This window comes from Mycteria americana, chromosome 1 (genome assembly GCF_035582795.1).
Source record: "Mycteria americana isolate JAX WOST 10 ecotype Jacksonville Zoo and Gardens chromosome 1, USCA_MyAme_1.0, whole genome shotgun sequence".
Taxonomy (NCBI): Eukaryota; Metazoa; Chordata; class Aves; order Ciconiiformes; family Ciconiidae; genus Mycteria; species Mycteria americana.
Genome location: NC_134365.1, coordinates 69,320,044 through 69,336,207, shown reverse-complemented (window position 1 = coordinate 69,336,207; position 16,164 = coordinate 69,320,044). Strand labels below are relative to the sequence as shown.

At 44.9% G+C, this 16,164-nt stretch overlaps 2 protein-coding genes across 6 annotated transcripts in view; both read right to left on the bottom strand.

The window, feature by feature from the left end:
• ADIPOR2 (adiponectin receptor 2) overlaps nucleotides 1–7,326 on the bottom strand; it is a 47,702-nt gene extending 40,376 nt beyond the window's left edge. Inside the window, exon 1 of one of the 2 annotated variants that reach the window (XM_075504456.1) lies at nucleotides 7,174–7,326. The gene's annotated coding sequence lies outside the window, so the exon portion shown is untranslated. The remainder of the gene's footprint in view (nucleotides 1–7,173) is intronic. The other variant, XM_075504466.1, reaches the window with a different exon arrangement.
• Nucleotides 7,327–14,254: 6,928 nt separating this feature from the next.
• Nucleotides 14,255–16,164, bottom strand: part of WNT5B (Wnt family member 5B) — a 74,606-nt gene continuing 72,696 nt past the window's right edge. For all 4 annotated transcript variants that reach the window (XM_075504426.1, XM_075504405.1, XM_075504416.1 and 1 more), the window contains exon 5: nucleotides 14,255–15,649. In XM_075504426.1, the coding sequence (XP_075360541.1) occupies nucleotides 15,191–15,649 (459 nt within the window). In that variant the 3' untranslated portion in view covers nucleotides 14,255–15,190. The remainder of the gene's footprint in view (nucleotides 15,650–16,164) is intronic.

Here is a 16,164-nt window from a genome sequence, read left to right as displayed (position 1 = left end):
AACCAATACACATCTTCTCAACTATTTTAGCAACAAGTCACCTCCTACTGAGTCAAACATTGGATTTTTGTAACCCAGAAAATTTTCATGTTTTATTACTGAGCTTCTTTCTCTACAGTCCTAGTTGATATAAGAGTGCCTGAACACCTATGAAAAATCCTAATAAAAAGAAAAGGAGGCTTTGGCAAATTACACTCCATGTTTCTGGAGGATGACCTAAAAACAAACAAACAAAAACCAAAAAAGCCACCACCGAAAACTATTCCTTTATATCCTTCATAGGAGTGAAATGAATAATCCATAATTATCAGGTGGTCAAAGAAATTTAGTATTCCTCTTCTATACCAAAAATGTATTTGAAAATTGCCCCTGAAGAAGTATCTTACAAATCAAGTCTAAGCTACCTAGCAACTTCCTTCACTGCATTAGTGAAGCTGACAAAAAGGAAAGGATTTTTATAACACATCCATTATTGAACTATTTCTGTAACGCTGCAGAATTCATATGGTTGCCAATTATTAAAAGGTCACTGAGCAGGAAGTCAACGAGCAGTTGCACTTAACCATAGACATTAAAATCATCAGGACACAAGCCTTTTTTTCAGCATCCTCCTCTTAGCTTGGACTATATAAAGGTCAGAAAACCATTAAGTAAAGCTTTTGTTGACTTTGTTACGCTTTTCTCAACTCTCAGGACACCCACCTCAGAAAATAATCCATTTTGTTCCCTGCTGAAGGTACAGCAGGCAGAAAGCCAATAGTTGGCACTTTGTCACATAGCTACTTTAATAAGAATTATGAATAGGCTCTTCCTTTTATTTCTACAGTCATGTTCCATTAAAAAAAAAAAACTATTTGCCTAAAAGATTAATATTGAGAACAGCAGAATATAGCTGTTATCAGCCTTGCTATATGCTGTTCTAGGGAATACATAGACACACAAATAATCGCTTAAACTAAAGCAATTTGCAAACCACACTGTTCTTCACAAGCAAATTGGTTGTACCATCCCACAATGTCAGAAAGCACCAGATTCTACCACCGCTAACTTACCTCCACAGCACTAATATTTGTCCAAGTAATACATGCCCACGAATTTCACCACGGATTTCAGCCATGGAGACCAAGACATAAATTAAAGCATTAGGAAAACAGAAAAAGTACATCCTTCAGTTTACACTGGGGAATGGCAACCACAATCTCAGGAGCAGCCCACCAAAAAATGCAGTGCAATATTTTTCATAACAAAAGCATACCTAAACTGTCAGCAGAGAGAAGCATGTTCAGTAAGAAATGCATGTTCAGGGGCTCTTCATCTCAAGTCCTACTAGCCATCCACTTCCTTGGTCCAAATGCTAAAATCCCTTTCCCCGCAGGTAAAAGCTTGCCAATACTCTCAGGATTGAGAGTATAGCTAATCTCAGCTATACTTACCTTTGCATTGCACAGTTTTTTAAAACAGCTCCCACTGCAGACTGGGAAGCAGAGATACAAGTATTTCTAGTACAAGCAGGAATTAAACATTAACTAAAGGAATTTTACCACTAGCTAAAGGAATTTTACCATTCAGATTTAATCTAAGAACCCAGAGGTGGTATTTGCTCTCAGAAGGCAGCTTTTACTGCCTCAATTCAATTAGTCCATTTTCATCAGAAGTTCTGCATTTTACAAAAAAACTCAGAAACAATGTATAGACATATGTTGGTTTGAAGTCCTTATCATGGTAACAGGTCCCAAAACCTAGTATCACCCACCCTGTAGTTTGCAGAAGAAATCAAAAGAGCACAGATAAATGCCTTTATTAAAGTCTGCAGAATTACATGAACAAAACATTTCATACAGCAAGAAGGTCCATGGCATGTTCCCTCCAGAAGAACAGCCCATTTATTCAAATATCCATAAACATCCAATTTACTAAAACACACTTACGACAACATTGAGAAAATCACACTAGTCAAGCAACAAACACATCCATCAGTAAGGAGCTAAAACAGGAACCTCACCAGAATGCTGTCATTAAAACAGAGAGAAGCCCACTAAAGGTTCCTACCAACTAAAACACCCCTTACCTAAAAGCTGTAGGACAACTGCTTAACACACCCAGTGATCTCCTCGTGAAATCTGTAGCATATAAATTATCATCCTCTAGACCTAAACAGAGCAGCACAATTGACCTTGGCTTCAAACAAAGGAATGGCAGTCTCCGCAATCCTCTAAGCAGATGAAACCAAACAGGTTGGGGAGAAGAGCATTTAATTTGGTTAGAAGAAAAGGAGGAAAATTGTATGAACAGATATGAAAAATGGTTTTGGTGTACTTATCGTAAGTCAGCCTAGCCACACCTGACCTTTGAATATATGCAGATGATCATAGCTACATTTAGAAAAACAACAATTCATGCGGACAAAGACAGCTAGACTTTTACATGACCTATTCAAACACAGGCAATGTTGTAACATTACAACATCTATATCTAGCATAAGTTTGGTTTTCAGCATTAGATGAAGAAACATGAATGCTAACCATTTTGAGATAAAATACTGCCAGAAAGAAGCAAGTAAGTCAGGGCAAAAAAAGGAAGTAGCCTTTCCTGCAGCAGGCCCCAACAGAAGTTTGCAATGTACTTAGATCTGCCGGCAGAACACTGCAATACTTATTTTAAGTATTCAGACTTGACCTCCAACTCATTCTGCAAGTAAATTGTCTACTCTCTTGCTTACTGCTAAGGTACCTTACAGCCAATGATTATAGCTCTGCCTGTTCCAACACTTTTTTCCTGTAAATAGTGCCTGACTATTTTCTGTTCTCACAAGGGCTTAATTAGTCCTGTTCACAGAGAGCTACAGCAGCTGGCACATCCCAGCAGACTCCATCGCATTTTCACAGCTACCGAAATCCATCTGAAGCATGCTGCAAATTTTTCTACTCTAACAATACATGTCCTGTGAACCTTGTATCTACCTATACAACACCTTTCTGCAAGCAGTTTAACCACAAGGCAGCCCTAAGAAGTCCCAAAACGTTCACTGACACACATACAGTTCACAGAAGGCCAAAGAATTCTGCATGGCCAGAAAAAGAGACTCTCTCCTCCACTAGCAGAGCAGCAGAGATCTGTAACTCTAGAATACAAGAGTAATCATGGCTACATGCAACAACAAATACAACTGCCATCTAATTTTATTTTATACCCATCAACCCTACAACTTATTTCATCTGCTCAAGAGACCATTAAGCTACAAATGAAAAAATGCCAAACAAAACATAGACAGTAATTTCCTTCCTACCCTGGCCATATCATAACTCAAACAGATGCCACTTAACAAAAAACAGCGAGGGACAGAGAAATTTCCATGAGGTTCTGAAAATTCAAAAGAAGTTATAATCGAAAACCATGTTAAATCAGAGGGCAAACTGGTATTAAACATATCATATTTCCTCTTCAAAACTCTGAGCACCTTAATTTTGCCAACACCTCCTTGCTTCAAGTTCTTTGCTACTTCTCAAACCAAGCAGCAGCAGTATAAGCTGTGGCACCTCCTTTCCTGAGAGAGGCTGTCTGCTTATCACCACACCAGTGGCCACGTCGCAATGGGGTGAGCAGTCTTCCGTATACGAAAAGATTGCCACTGTGCCCTGAAAGGAAACCTTGAAGTTAATCTTCAAACAGGACTAAGATAAAGATTTTATTTTTATGTCAAACCATCAAGACAAACTTCCCAGAAAGCATATGTCATCACTGGGCAAGTTAAACTCCAGCTCAGTTTTACAGTTACCTAATGATAAAAGTCTGAATCTCTCACTCCTAGCTACTGCCACACAGACGGCAGGAGGTCGTTCTTTTCAAAGCACTGCAACAGGAACTACGTGGAAACAACTCACCTCCTGCTTCTTATTAGTTTACATACTGATCTATAGCATCCTACTTCAAAAGTAAAATGTTCTGGTAGTAGGAGCATATTCAAATAAACAAGCAAAAGTTAAAAATGTTTTCAGAAATCTGTTTTCTGAAGAAGCAGAACTAGTACCTTCTTTGTCTCCATAGTCTTAATTTTTGAAAACCAGTTTCTTTATTGAACTTGTCTTGACAAACATATTGCTTCAAAAAGCAAAGGCAGCTGGTCACCACGTTAAGTACAACCAACTGAAATACAATGTCTTGTAGAAAGGATATGGCATTTAAAACAAGTTTTATCAGAGAACTATACAGTTTAAAGTAATAGTCTTCCCCTTAAACACTGTCCCAAATACTTTTTCATAATCACTACCATTATCTTGTATAATGTCTTTTCAAATCTACCAACACCGTCTGCCAGAAAATTCACTGAATGACTCAGACACAGACACTTTCAAATCATAAATACTCAAAACTGCTATTTCCATTTCAGAACTACTTCTATTTAAGCATTTGAATTGCTGATGGCATAATAATCTAACAACCTCCTGAAATTTACTTATCAAGATTTTCCTCATGCACAGACAGCATCTCCACTGACGAAAGCAAGCCTTGTTTCTTTGCACAGTGTTTTGGACAATACAGTTACACAACCAGAAACCTGTAAAACATGCAAAATTTTCGGTGTCTAGTATTGAGTGTCTTCGTACATGAATGCTTGACACAGCTCCTTGAACGTGCAACTGAAGACATAAGATAACAGCAGAGATCCAAGCATTAAAATCACTGGCATTACATGCCCTGCCAATTCTCATTAATTTTCCTTCACGACAAATCAACAGAAACTCTTGCCTAGAGCAAGCACAGGCTTTTCAAACTCCAGCCTTTTTATCCTGTATCCAGGAGTCAGGCTTCAAGTCTGAATCTCACCCACAACTGCCAAAACCACCGCTCACTAGTCACTTGAGCAAACTCACAGTAATGCCACCAGTTCAACAGCACTGATACAACTCCATCGGTGTAAAGACTGGGGTGGCAGTAAGCAGGGTTAAGAGGGAGCCCTTTGTGCCTGGCTCTCTTGAAGACCTGATACAATTTAAGCTCCTATACTCATCACATTTTATATTTATGTTTGAGAATGTACATATAATAGATAAGAATCTGTTGAAGGAATTTTTGCCATGAAAGGTTTTGCTTAAGAAGTATGGCAAAAATACACTCTTTTCCTTCACACCAGATTATTTTTTCATATCTGATTTACACTCAGAAAGCATCATTTTGAAAACCTGGACTGAGTTGGGATGCAGCTTTTAACTCCTCCATCACTAATTCCCATTCAGTTTTCCACCTTAGCAACTATTCTCCGTGTTTTTCACCATGACGCTGCCAACAACCTTAGCCACAGGCTTATTTAACCATATTTAGTTGCCAGCTCAGACAAGGGAGTCATCTCCATGTGTTAATCAACTAACCTTACACTTCCAACACAACAATAAACTTCTTTCAAGTTGCAAAGACTGTGCGTTTGTGTTAGTAGGCAAGTGTCACAGTACAGCTGAAGTTTACACATAATAAGTTATCTCTGCAACATAAGAGCCACAGCATAAAGCCTTCATAACTAAAACTGCCTAGTACCCCTACACGATCACTTCCTTAAGTAAAACAGACTGCGTTTTATGACCATGCTGCACCCATAATTCAATGACACATCATCTAGTTCTGTCGATCATAAACGTATCTTCTTCTGTCACTGCAGCTACCACCGGATTTGACGTAGTCTCATTAAGGTTCTGTAAAAAGCAAGCACCTCGCTACCGAAATGCTACAAAAAGGCCTCTGAAAGCTGAGGATTTTTACAATATAACTCAGAGAGAGGACTGTGCGGGACACAGCTCTTCAGACTTCCAGATCTGTGAAGACCACAGCCAGGACGTAAGCAGGAATTTAATACTCCCTGACAGTGACTACAGCAAGGGAGCAAAAACAAGAGTTTAAATTACACATTAAGACCTCAACTCTTGAAAACCAGATTATGCCCAGAAGCGTTTGCCCAGAGGACCCGGCCAACTTTATAAAACCTGGCCCATTTTAAAAAATACACAACACAGTTGCAATACCCAAGACAATTCAACTGCCTGAAGAACTCCAATGCTGCACTAGGAACAAAATGTATCTTTAAATAAGGAATACTATCTAAAAGTTTTTCTGCTATGTGACAGGTGAATATGACAGTTTACATACACAAAGTGACAAAGCCTGTATGTCAAATAAGTTCTAATTTAATATTAATGGTTTTCTTAAACCTATGCCAACACACACATCTACTAAAGCCACTAAATCAACTGACTTGTAAGGCTAAGACAGACACAAAAAGAAACCACGACTGCTTGAAAAGCTCAGTAAGAACAACAGCTGTCATATCTTCTTTGTCTTCTAGTTTCAACATCTTTGTTGCTTGTCCTAAGCAAATAAGAGATGAATACCTGATTCTCTCAGGAAAAAAAAAAAAAAAAAAAAGGCCAACTTTTATAAAAGTTAATTTAACTGCCACTTGGGAATATCCAAATTGTGGTTACAGTAGTGTCGAATATTTACATTATCTACTGTTGGTAACTCCAGCGTTTATAGATACATACATATAAACACACACACAGAGTGGTCTGCGGGCAAGGCAAGGTTCCCATGTCGTGCAAGCTCAGGAGTTATTATTTTTATCGCCTCCGTAAAAGGACTTTCGGAGCAGCAGCAGATTTCGCTGTCCCGACAAGCAACAAGTGTACAGAAGGCTACAAACAAGACCCACTTACAGCGCTCTTGACCCACTTAGAGTGCTTCGCTGGCCTAAAGCCTCCTCCAGCCGAGCATTTCCAAGTGCTCCTTCGTGCCCCTAAGCAAACACCCTGACCACAAGCCCGGCTCACTTCTGCCCTCGGCCAACCGCCCGCAGGGCCCGCTCCCCGCCGCGCCGGCAAAACCCGGTCCCGGCCGAGGGCAGCGCCACCGCCAGCCTTCCCCCAACACCCCGGCCACCCACCCGCGCCGGGGGCAGCCGGGGGCGAGGGCAGCCGCGGCCCCGACCCCCGCCCCACCGCCGTCCCCGCGGAGCGGCGGGAGGGAAGGAGGCGGCCCCCCTGCCGCGGGGGCTCCCTCTCGCCGCCCCGCCGAGCGGGCGGACGCCCGGCCCCGGGCCGAGACCCCCGGCCCCGCGGGCGGCGGCCAAGCCAGGCCGCGCAGCCCCTCCGGTGAGGAGCGCGGCGCGCGGGCCCCGCGGGCACTCACCTGGCAACGGCCGGCGCCCGCCCCGGCGCCCGCGAGGTGCTGCCCGCCGCCCCGCGCCGCCCCCCTCCTGCGGCAACCGCTGCCGCCGCCGCCGCCTCCCCGGCCTTGTCGCCTCCTCCTTGCCCTAGGGCGTCATCATCGCACGAGGCCGCCGCCGCCAATGCGGGACACCCCACCGCGCCTGCGCACGACGCGCCGGAAGGAAGCGCGGGGAGCGCGCCCGGCTGCATCTCGGGGAACGTAGTCAGGAAGGAGCGGCCGCCGCCGCCGCCGCCGGGCCGCGCAGGCGCACGGGCGCCCGTCCGCCCCGGGCCGCGCAGGCTGGGGAAAGGAGGGGTTCGGCCCCCCCGCCGCGCCAGCCAGCGGGAGCCGGCACTGATTGGCTGAGGGAAGCGAGTGACGTTTGCGCGGGCTTTTGTTCTCCGCTGGCGCGGGCCGGCGCGTGTGGGGCGGTTGCTGTGGCAGGGGCGGTCGGGGGGGGCCGGGAGCCCCTCAGGAAGGGCCCGGGCCCGGGCCCGGGCCCGTCGGCGCATCCGTCCTGAGGGGGCGTCCCTGTGGCACCGCTTCCTCTGGGCCCTGAGCGGGCGGCAGGGCGTCCCCCTCTCCTACAGAAAGCGGTGTCACAGGAAACCCCAGGCCCCGCAGCCCTTCCCGCAGGCGAGACGGAAAGGGGCCCGAGAGGGGCCACCCGTGGTGACAGCTCAGAGCCATCCAGACTGAGAGAGGCACTCTGAAACTCACTGGGTCAGGGAGACGCGAAGCGTCCCCAGGGGCCACAGGTCCTGCTGAGGGGGGAAGAGGCCCCGCTGGACCGGTGTTTGATGCGTGTGACTGAACTGTGTGCTCTGGGGCATGGCACGGGGCGGGGAGGCCACAGCCTGCGCAACACCAGAGCGATGATGAAAACCAGATGGTGTTACCAGGCCTGATGCCACTGGAGGCATCTGGGAAGCCTGGCTCTTGTGACAGGGCCCAAACACCTATGTCTGATGTCGGGGCACAGAGAGGGAACACCAAAGAGAACAAGAAGTTCCTCTGTTAAGTAATGGCAACTGGAGGCAGAACAGCAGGAAAACGTATGTGACAGGGAGATGTCAGCTTCTGAAATCGTGTCCTTGGGGAAAATGGTGGAAACCCTAAGCCTGAATGTTGTGCAGTGAGACTAGTCAAACGCTGCGGAAAGACTTATCCTGTTAGAGGACAATCCTGAATTGCCAAGGAGAACAACTGGATGATCTGGGAGGACTCGTCTATCAGTAATTTGTGTGGCTCTGTGAACTTCAGTGCTTCGCTGAGCCACACGCCAATACACGTGTATCCACACCCAGAAATTTTAGCTCAAACAGCTGACTGTAAACAAGATAGTTAACGGAAGCAAAATTATCCCTATAAATTAGTATTTTGGCCCCTAATACCCACCAACATTAAATACATACTGCCCATTCCTTAAAACCCTCTTTATAAAACTATGATTCCCTATTGCCTCCTTTAAAATATGTCCCATCCCACACATTCTCTAAAATCTTTATTACTTTGAAAGAAGCAAGGTATTTACTGAACATTGCAGTTGCACTATTGCATGTATTTACAGTTTCTGTCATCAATCAAAATGCGTTTTGACAGCCATCGGGCAGCAGCACAGAGAGGAGCAGCTGTAGCGCCTGCTCTGGCTCCACCCCGTGCCGGTTGGATGAAGTATTTCCTGCCCCGTCTTTCAGTATTTCATCTGTAAAATGGCGCTAACAATTTTAAAATATTTTGAGCTCTGTTGATGAAAAATATACACAAAAACTGCATGTCATTTTCGTCTGTCATTTCCTGTCACCATAACTTAACGTGTACTCAGCCAATTAAGAGGGAAATTGAGATAGGAATACTGTTTCATTAAATATTAAATACAAGGAATTAGGGTGGTTTACTCTGGTTCGAGAGCCTGGAAATCAAAAAGGAAAGCTGTGCTCTGCTGTATGGGGCAAAGTGTTCATTCAGAAAGACACATTTTAAAAAACTGAGTTACTTCCTGGCCATTTATAGATAATTCCTAGAAATTGTAGCATTAATATAAAATGTTCATTGCCTTAACTCCATCCCTGAATGTTTTTGTCCTAAATACATAGCTCTGTGCTTTGTGAAAGTTGGCAGGTCATTAGTCATCTCTGTTGTTGTTCCCAAGTAAGAGAGAACGAATTTGCCTGTGGTAAATGAAACTGAGACTGACCAGACTCATCACAGTGAATTGCAGAGGGCTGCCACTCTAAAAACCTGGTTTAGATGTTTTCTCAGCCCAAGAAAGGTAATGGCTGAGCACTTGTGCCGCTCCTTGGGGCTGTGAACAAGGCAGGGCTACAATTAGCTCCAGCACGGTGACTGTGGCAGTCATTAAGTGACACTGGGTCTACCCCACTTCTTTTTTTCCCCTCCCTGAAAGGCAGGATCGTAATGTGTCCTTGCATGGCCATGCCTCATCCTGCCCATCCTGCGTGATCACCATGCTCTTGCAGTCATGCGAAGGACTGACACAACTATATGGCACTCTAGGAAGAGCCAAAAGACAAATTATGATTCAGAATAAAACTGCCCTAGGGAAAGGAAGAGCCTGAACCTTTTTTTTTTTTTTTTTTCAGGATATGCCTTATTTCTGCAAGCCTTTAAACTGCTTCATCTCTACTGGCAAACATACTTGAGCGGCTCCCTTCTGAATTCTCCAGGATGGCTGCCACCATGTGACAAGCACCATCAGGCAGCGCTAATGGGGAAAGGGCCTGGGGGAGGTATCATCATCTCCCTGCTCCTCAGTAAAGCAGTGCCTGCTCCTTCCCTTTACATTTCCTTCCTTATCAAAGTCTTCTTCCCCCTCCAAAAGCACTGAGGGCCTGACCTGCACCGCACACTCTGTCACGCTGCCTAAGGCTGGCACTTGCTGCAGCCACCATGTTCCAAACAGCTGGAGCTGTTGCTGGCACCATGGGGCCATCAGACCCAGCTTGCTTTGGGCAGGCAGCGTGGAGAGGTAACTGTGACACCTTAGGGCAGGTGTCCAACTTGAGAATCACAGGGCAGTATTTACTACTCCATTTTATGGCTGCTGCATTTTATCCCTGCTCACAGAGCAAGGAGAACACCTGACCCTACTGTTTGTTCCCCCTTTCTCTCCTTCTGTCTTTGAGGAAATGCTGTAAGTCATGCCTTTTTGTATCCTAATGCAAAAAAATAGATTTAAACTGTCATTTAAACAGAGCTAAGAAAGAAGAGGGTATAGTAACAGCTTCAGGCCCTGCAGGAGAAGATTTTCAATGGGGTGAAGGCATAAGCATGCTGTGATCATTGTATTATACTGGGGTTTTTATTATTGTTATTTGGGGATTTACAGTGGTTGATCATGAATTTTTTTGTCCTTTCTGGTATGTGTCCTGTTGGCCACAGAAATCCGTGTTGCTTATCTTTGAGGCTGGTTATATTTAGACTTCACAGCTGGTATGCTCATGATGTGGCCCAGTCCCAAAGCCACCAGCTATCTATGCTGGAGCTGGAGCTGGGACAGGCTACCCCGCTTGACGGTCTCTGCATCCATCAGCCTTTGCACACAGGTATTGGTGCCTGCACTACCCTGACAGGGAGTCAGGATATGGCCAGGATACACATCTGGACCAAGGAGATGGGACACATTTCTTGGTCCCATGGATTAGACATAGCCAGAGTCTGCCTTTGAGGAGAAGGGGATCCAATATTACGTTCATATCTGCTCACTGTCTGTCATATGACAGCTCCTTCAGAGCCTGCCATTCAGTGAACTTGATTTCATTGTGTATCTTCCAGAAACTATTTAACCTGAAATATAGTTAAACAAAAGCTAAATGAACGTGAATGACCATATAAGCAGTAGGTTCTGGAAAACCTTGTGACAGACACTTGAGAAATGCCCTTTAGTCGCTGGAAGATATTTCCCAAGGTCTCCTTGGGATGTTCTGTGTTTGCGTCAGCTGATGAAAATACTGTCTATATTTCTGTAGCCACAGGTGATTAGGAACTTCTCCCACAGCGTAATTTAAACCTACTAGGCTTCTCCCTGGAGAGCGTCAAGTGAGCCTCTGCATCAAGAGACCCTTGCACATTTGATTTTATATGACTGAACAAGATCTGCTTCATTTGTGCTTTGTCAGGGCTACAAAACTTGGGTCCATATAGAAAGTGTGAGTTGCACTCACGCAGCGTGTCTGGGTTCTACTTCGCTGTTTCCTGAATTGCAAAAGGTAGCAGTCTCTCCCTTACATTAAGCTCTCGGTAGGCGCAGATTTCTTGGGGACAAAGAATGGGAGCCTCCAAACGATACAAATGGCCTAGAGTCCAGTGGTGTTAAAAGGTTCATTTAAATTTTCTCACAACCCTGCCACTATCTTTTTACTATAATCAATATAAAATGAAAGTTTCTGTTTGTTCTAGGGTCAGCTATTGCTTAGCTTACCTTGCAGCAGAACATACTAAGGCCTCATTCATTCACATTATAACTTAGGTATTACTAGCCGTTGGAAAATGATGACAGATTTGCATCCTGTTCTGCTCCGTTTAGGAGCTGATGTTCACTGACTTGCAATAACTGTGTATTTGCATAGTGCCTTTAACTCCAAAATATTTTAGTTTTACATGACTTATGGGTGGTCATTTCTATCAGCCTTGAAGTGCAGCGACTTCAGGGCTGGAATGTGGCAGCCGGCTACCAGCACACACTATATAATAGCGTATTGTGTGAATATCTTATCCATATGAAAGTGCAAACAGAATTTGAGCAGGCAGGTATTTGATTCAGAAACCAGGCTAACCTCCCTAAGCCTCACTCTTGCCACCAGATATTCAATACCCATAAATAAACAAGCCCCGAGTTCACTTCTCTTTTGTAGAACCGTCCTCCCTCCAGCGTTGTGCTGGAGTAGGGCTTCACTGCAACAGACTCTCCAAGGCTCCTGCTGAGCACCCCAAGCAACCACCTCCAAGCATCTGACCCTCCGAGGTGCCGCTGAGCCTCTTTGTCCTGAATTGAGCGTGTCCCTGCACAATGGGGATACAGCTGTCTGCCTGCCAGAGTTAATGAGCGTAGAGGGTAGGCCTTCAATTACGGTTTTTTCAGCCATATTTCTCAAAGACCTTTACAGAAAAAGGAGGTATTCTGTTCCTCATTTTATACAGGAGGAGGCTGGAAGCTAAAATGCAAAGAAATTAAGTAACTTGTTGAAGATTACAAAGCAGATAATCGGCAGAGCGCAGAATCAAGCTTAGCTCCCCACCCCCACATCCCTCTACCACCTTGTGCATCTAACAAGGCACAACTTAAAATCCACCACTTTTTAATTTTCATGGTAAAGCAGCAGTTCGGCTACAGCTTTCTGTTTGACTTTCTTTGGCTTTGCATCAAACCAAACCGGCTGTGCTCTTATTTTATACTCACTACCACCCTAAGGAGGTTCTTTTATGTGTGGGCGCCATAGAAATTAAGTTTTAAGCTAGAGTTTAACGGGATCAAATTTTTGGATACAGAACTCCCAGAAAGTCGAGAAGGCTGAAACCTAGGTCTTGTAAAAAAAAAAAGGGGGGGGGGGGGGGGCGGAAATCCAGTGGTTGGTCACCTCTCTCGTATCGCTATATGGTCTCAGTCCAATAGGAACTGCTGGCTCCGACCAGGCTGCCAGAGGTCCAGAGTGCTGGGACAAAAGGCCAAAAATCATCCTTTTTCCATCCAGACAACATTTTAGGTGGAAAAAGAAGGACATATCCAGGGACACCCAGATGAATAGTAGCCCTAACAATGCCAACTTTTCCGCTCCCAAAGTTGTTTACACCCACAAAATTAATTGTGGTGCCAAACTGCAAGGAGAGTTGTGACTCCCTTAAATGTGTGGTCTTTATTGGAAAGGCCAAATGAAATCATTTTGAATTATTAGACACATTAACAATGCCTGAGGGTGCCATATACAAATAGCTAACACCTTTAAGTACTGACGCAATAAGGATGGACAAGAACATGAGGTGAGGGTGGTGGGAGGAAGGGTCTTTTTTAGATGTATCTAAGGTAGAGTAGGTTTTATTACTGGGCTAGAAACATACAGTATCCCAGGAGTGAATAGCTCACACATTTGATCTGATCTTGGGCTCAGTCCAGCTCCCACTGAAGTTTAATGGGAGTTGGATCAGGCCATTGCACTCACATTTTTTCCATGCATGGAAAACTATTTCCGTTACTTTGAATTACAATACCACTGGCTTTGGATTTTATATAATAAAATAAATCTAGGCCACTGTTTATATTCCAAGAAACTGTATTCTGGGATGCCAGCAAATATATTGCCTGTTGGATTAAAAAAAATAAAATAAAAACTGGACACATTGGTTTAAAAAAACAACAGCTCCTAATTATTAAACATAATTTTTCTTCCTTGTGCTTTTCTGGAGTCCTCAAATATTTGAAGTATGAAAGGTACATATAAATTCTTCTCTGGTGGTTGAAATGGTGGAATCTGTAAAACTGCAATGCTTTATAAGAAACAGAGGTTTAATATAAAAATAATAATCTTCATGACTGGCTCTTTGCTTATTGGCATATTTTGTGCATTTTAAAATTTACAGTAAAAAAACACCACACCCTTGGAATGTCAGTAACAAAGGAGATGTATATTAGCAAACCCTTATATTTTGGGAACTGGCTTCTCTTGATTGTTCTGACTGCAAATGAACTCTGCAGATGCTGAGAGGCACAGGAAATGTCTTGTGCTAGAAACAGCATTTGTTCCCTGCTTTATGAATTGGATTCTACTAAAATTCCAACGTGGTAAGACTGATTAGCAGACTTTGGTAATGCCTTCTGCCCTAGTACAATTTTATTATACTCTTTTATTACCAAGGAAAAACACAGAAAAGACTTCCATTGGTGAACATACGCCCACATTCTGGGAGCAAACGTATCTGTGGTTAGCTTATGCCGGGGAAGAGCATGGCTCCTGGACTCTGAAATACAGAACAGCAAATTAAAAGACACCCCACCAAAAGAATAAAACAAAAACACATATATACACAAGCAACAGAGGAAAAGAAATGTCATTGAGGGGCGTTTAATGTTAAAGAGAAACTATACATCTGGGATGGTGGTGAGGAGGATTTAAGAGAGCTGAACAAGGCGACCACCTGCATCCACTTCAAAGAGGAAAACCAGCAGCGGTACGAGGAGTGCTTACGCAGTCATGTGCACGTGCGTGCCTGCAATGCTTCTTTCTACTGACAAAATAAGGCCACATAGCCCGAGCTGGACAGATTTCCCCTTTGCCCAGGCGGTACAGAAGAGCTAGGTGCTGGCTTCACGGGGACTCCCAGGCTGTGCACTGGTCAGCCACAGGTCACACCTTCCTTCCTCACAACAGCAGGTTGCAAACCTTCCTCCACCACATAGTGGTCTGTGCAGCATCCAGGAATGGTTTACAGGACTCTGGATTTTAAGGCATATTCTTGTGGAGGAGCCTTGGCTAACCTTCCCTCTAATGTGACAAAGCCCTTTAGAGGGACCAAGAATTGGTTCCAAATTCCCCAGTGGGTTTAGTGGGCAGGCAGGGTGTGAAACTTGGATAACTAGGGCTCACCCATGTTTGGCTGTAATTTCAGATGTGCAATAACTATGCAAAATGCTGAGATTTAGAGATGAGAGAGCAGAAAGAAGCCACCCTTCTCCTCACTGGCTCTGTTTCTGTAATGAAATAGCGCGTGCTTGTGTGCAGGGGGGAGTTCGCTTTGCAGGGAGTTCACCTCCTCAGCCTCTTCACCCTGACTGAAACATCCAAGGGGAGATGCAGCCAAAGACAAATTCCCCAGCAGAACTGCAGGAATGGCAAACCAGCCGGCCTGATGGGGGAAATTTCAAAACCAAAGTGTCTCTTAAATAAGCTTCTTTAATTATTATCATCATCTGTTTATTTATACAAATATAAAATATATTTATATAGATTTATATAATATAGATTTGTTGCTTTGGTGGCTCTTTTCATTTACAGACGTACTGGTCGACGATCTCTGTGCACTTTTTACACTTGACATAACAGCACCAATGGAACTTGCAGTGGCAACGCTCCACCTGGACGCTCTTGAACTGGTCATAACCCCGTCCGCAGCACATCAGCTCACACCCATCCATGCCCTCTGAGGTCTTGTTGCACAGTCGGCCCTGAGTGCCCAGCGAGCCAGTGGTCTCGTTGCGCAGGCAATAGTCCGGGCTGGGGTCGACGTAGACCAGGTCCTCTTGCGTCGGCATGTTGAAACGGTTGTTCACCAGCTCCAGCTTGCCCTTGCGGCTGATCCTCATGGCAGCGGCGCTGTCGTACTTCTCCTTCAGCAGGTCGCCCACCTTGCGGAAGTCAGCCAGCTGCAGCCAGCAGGTCTTGAGGCTGCAGGAGCCCGACACACCGTGGCACTTGCAGGCCACGTCCGCCAGCTTGTACACGGCCTGCGGGAAAAGGAGCGCAATCAGGCAAAGCTGCATTTATTCCTGCTGCACTGGCAGCTGGCTTAATTACAATGAATTCATCACGTTTTCCTAACTAACTGCTTTGATTATCCCCCAACTTCTCTTGTTACGCCCTTCAGAAGAGACAAAAAGTCTCCTCTTCCTCCTGTTGCGACTGCTGTGTTCTTGTTCCCTAAATATTTCTATTTCTGGTCACATTGCCTCCAAACATGACTTCCCCACCCCACCTTCTTTTCCCCTGGCACATTTCTGACTTGACAGCAGGGTCAAGAGCGGGAAAGAAGAAGGGGAAGAGTCCCGTCTGTGTAGGCTCTGGAAATTCCCCCAGTCTCATGGACCACCGTGGTATTGCATGTTTTTCCCTTCAGAGCTGCCAAAAGGGAACACCTGGGAACCTGCCCATTTCCTACCACCCGCACCAGGAACCGACGCTATCATTGTAGGGATACATCTGCATCCTTCTGAAATAAATCCACTGCCCCGCACCCTTTCCC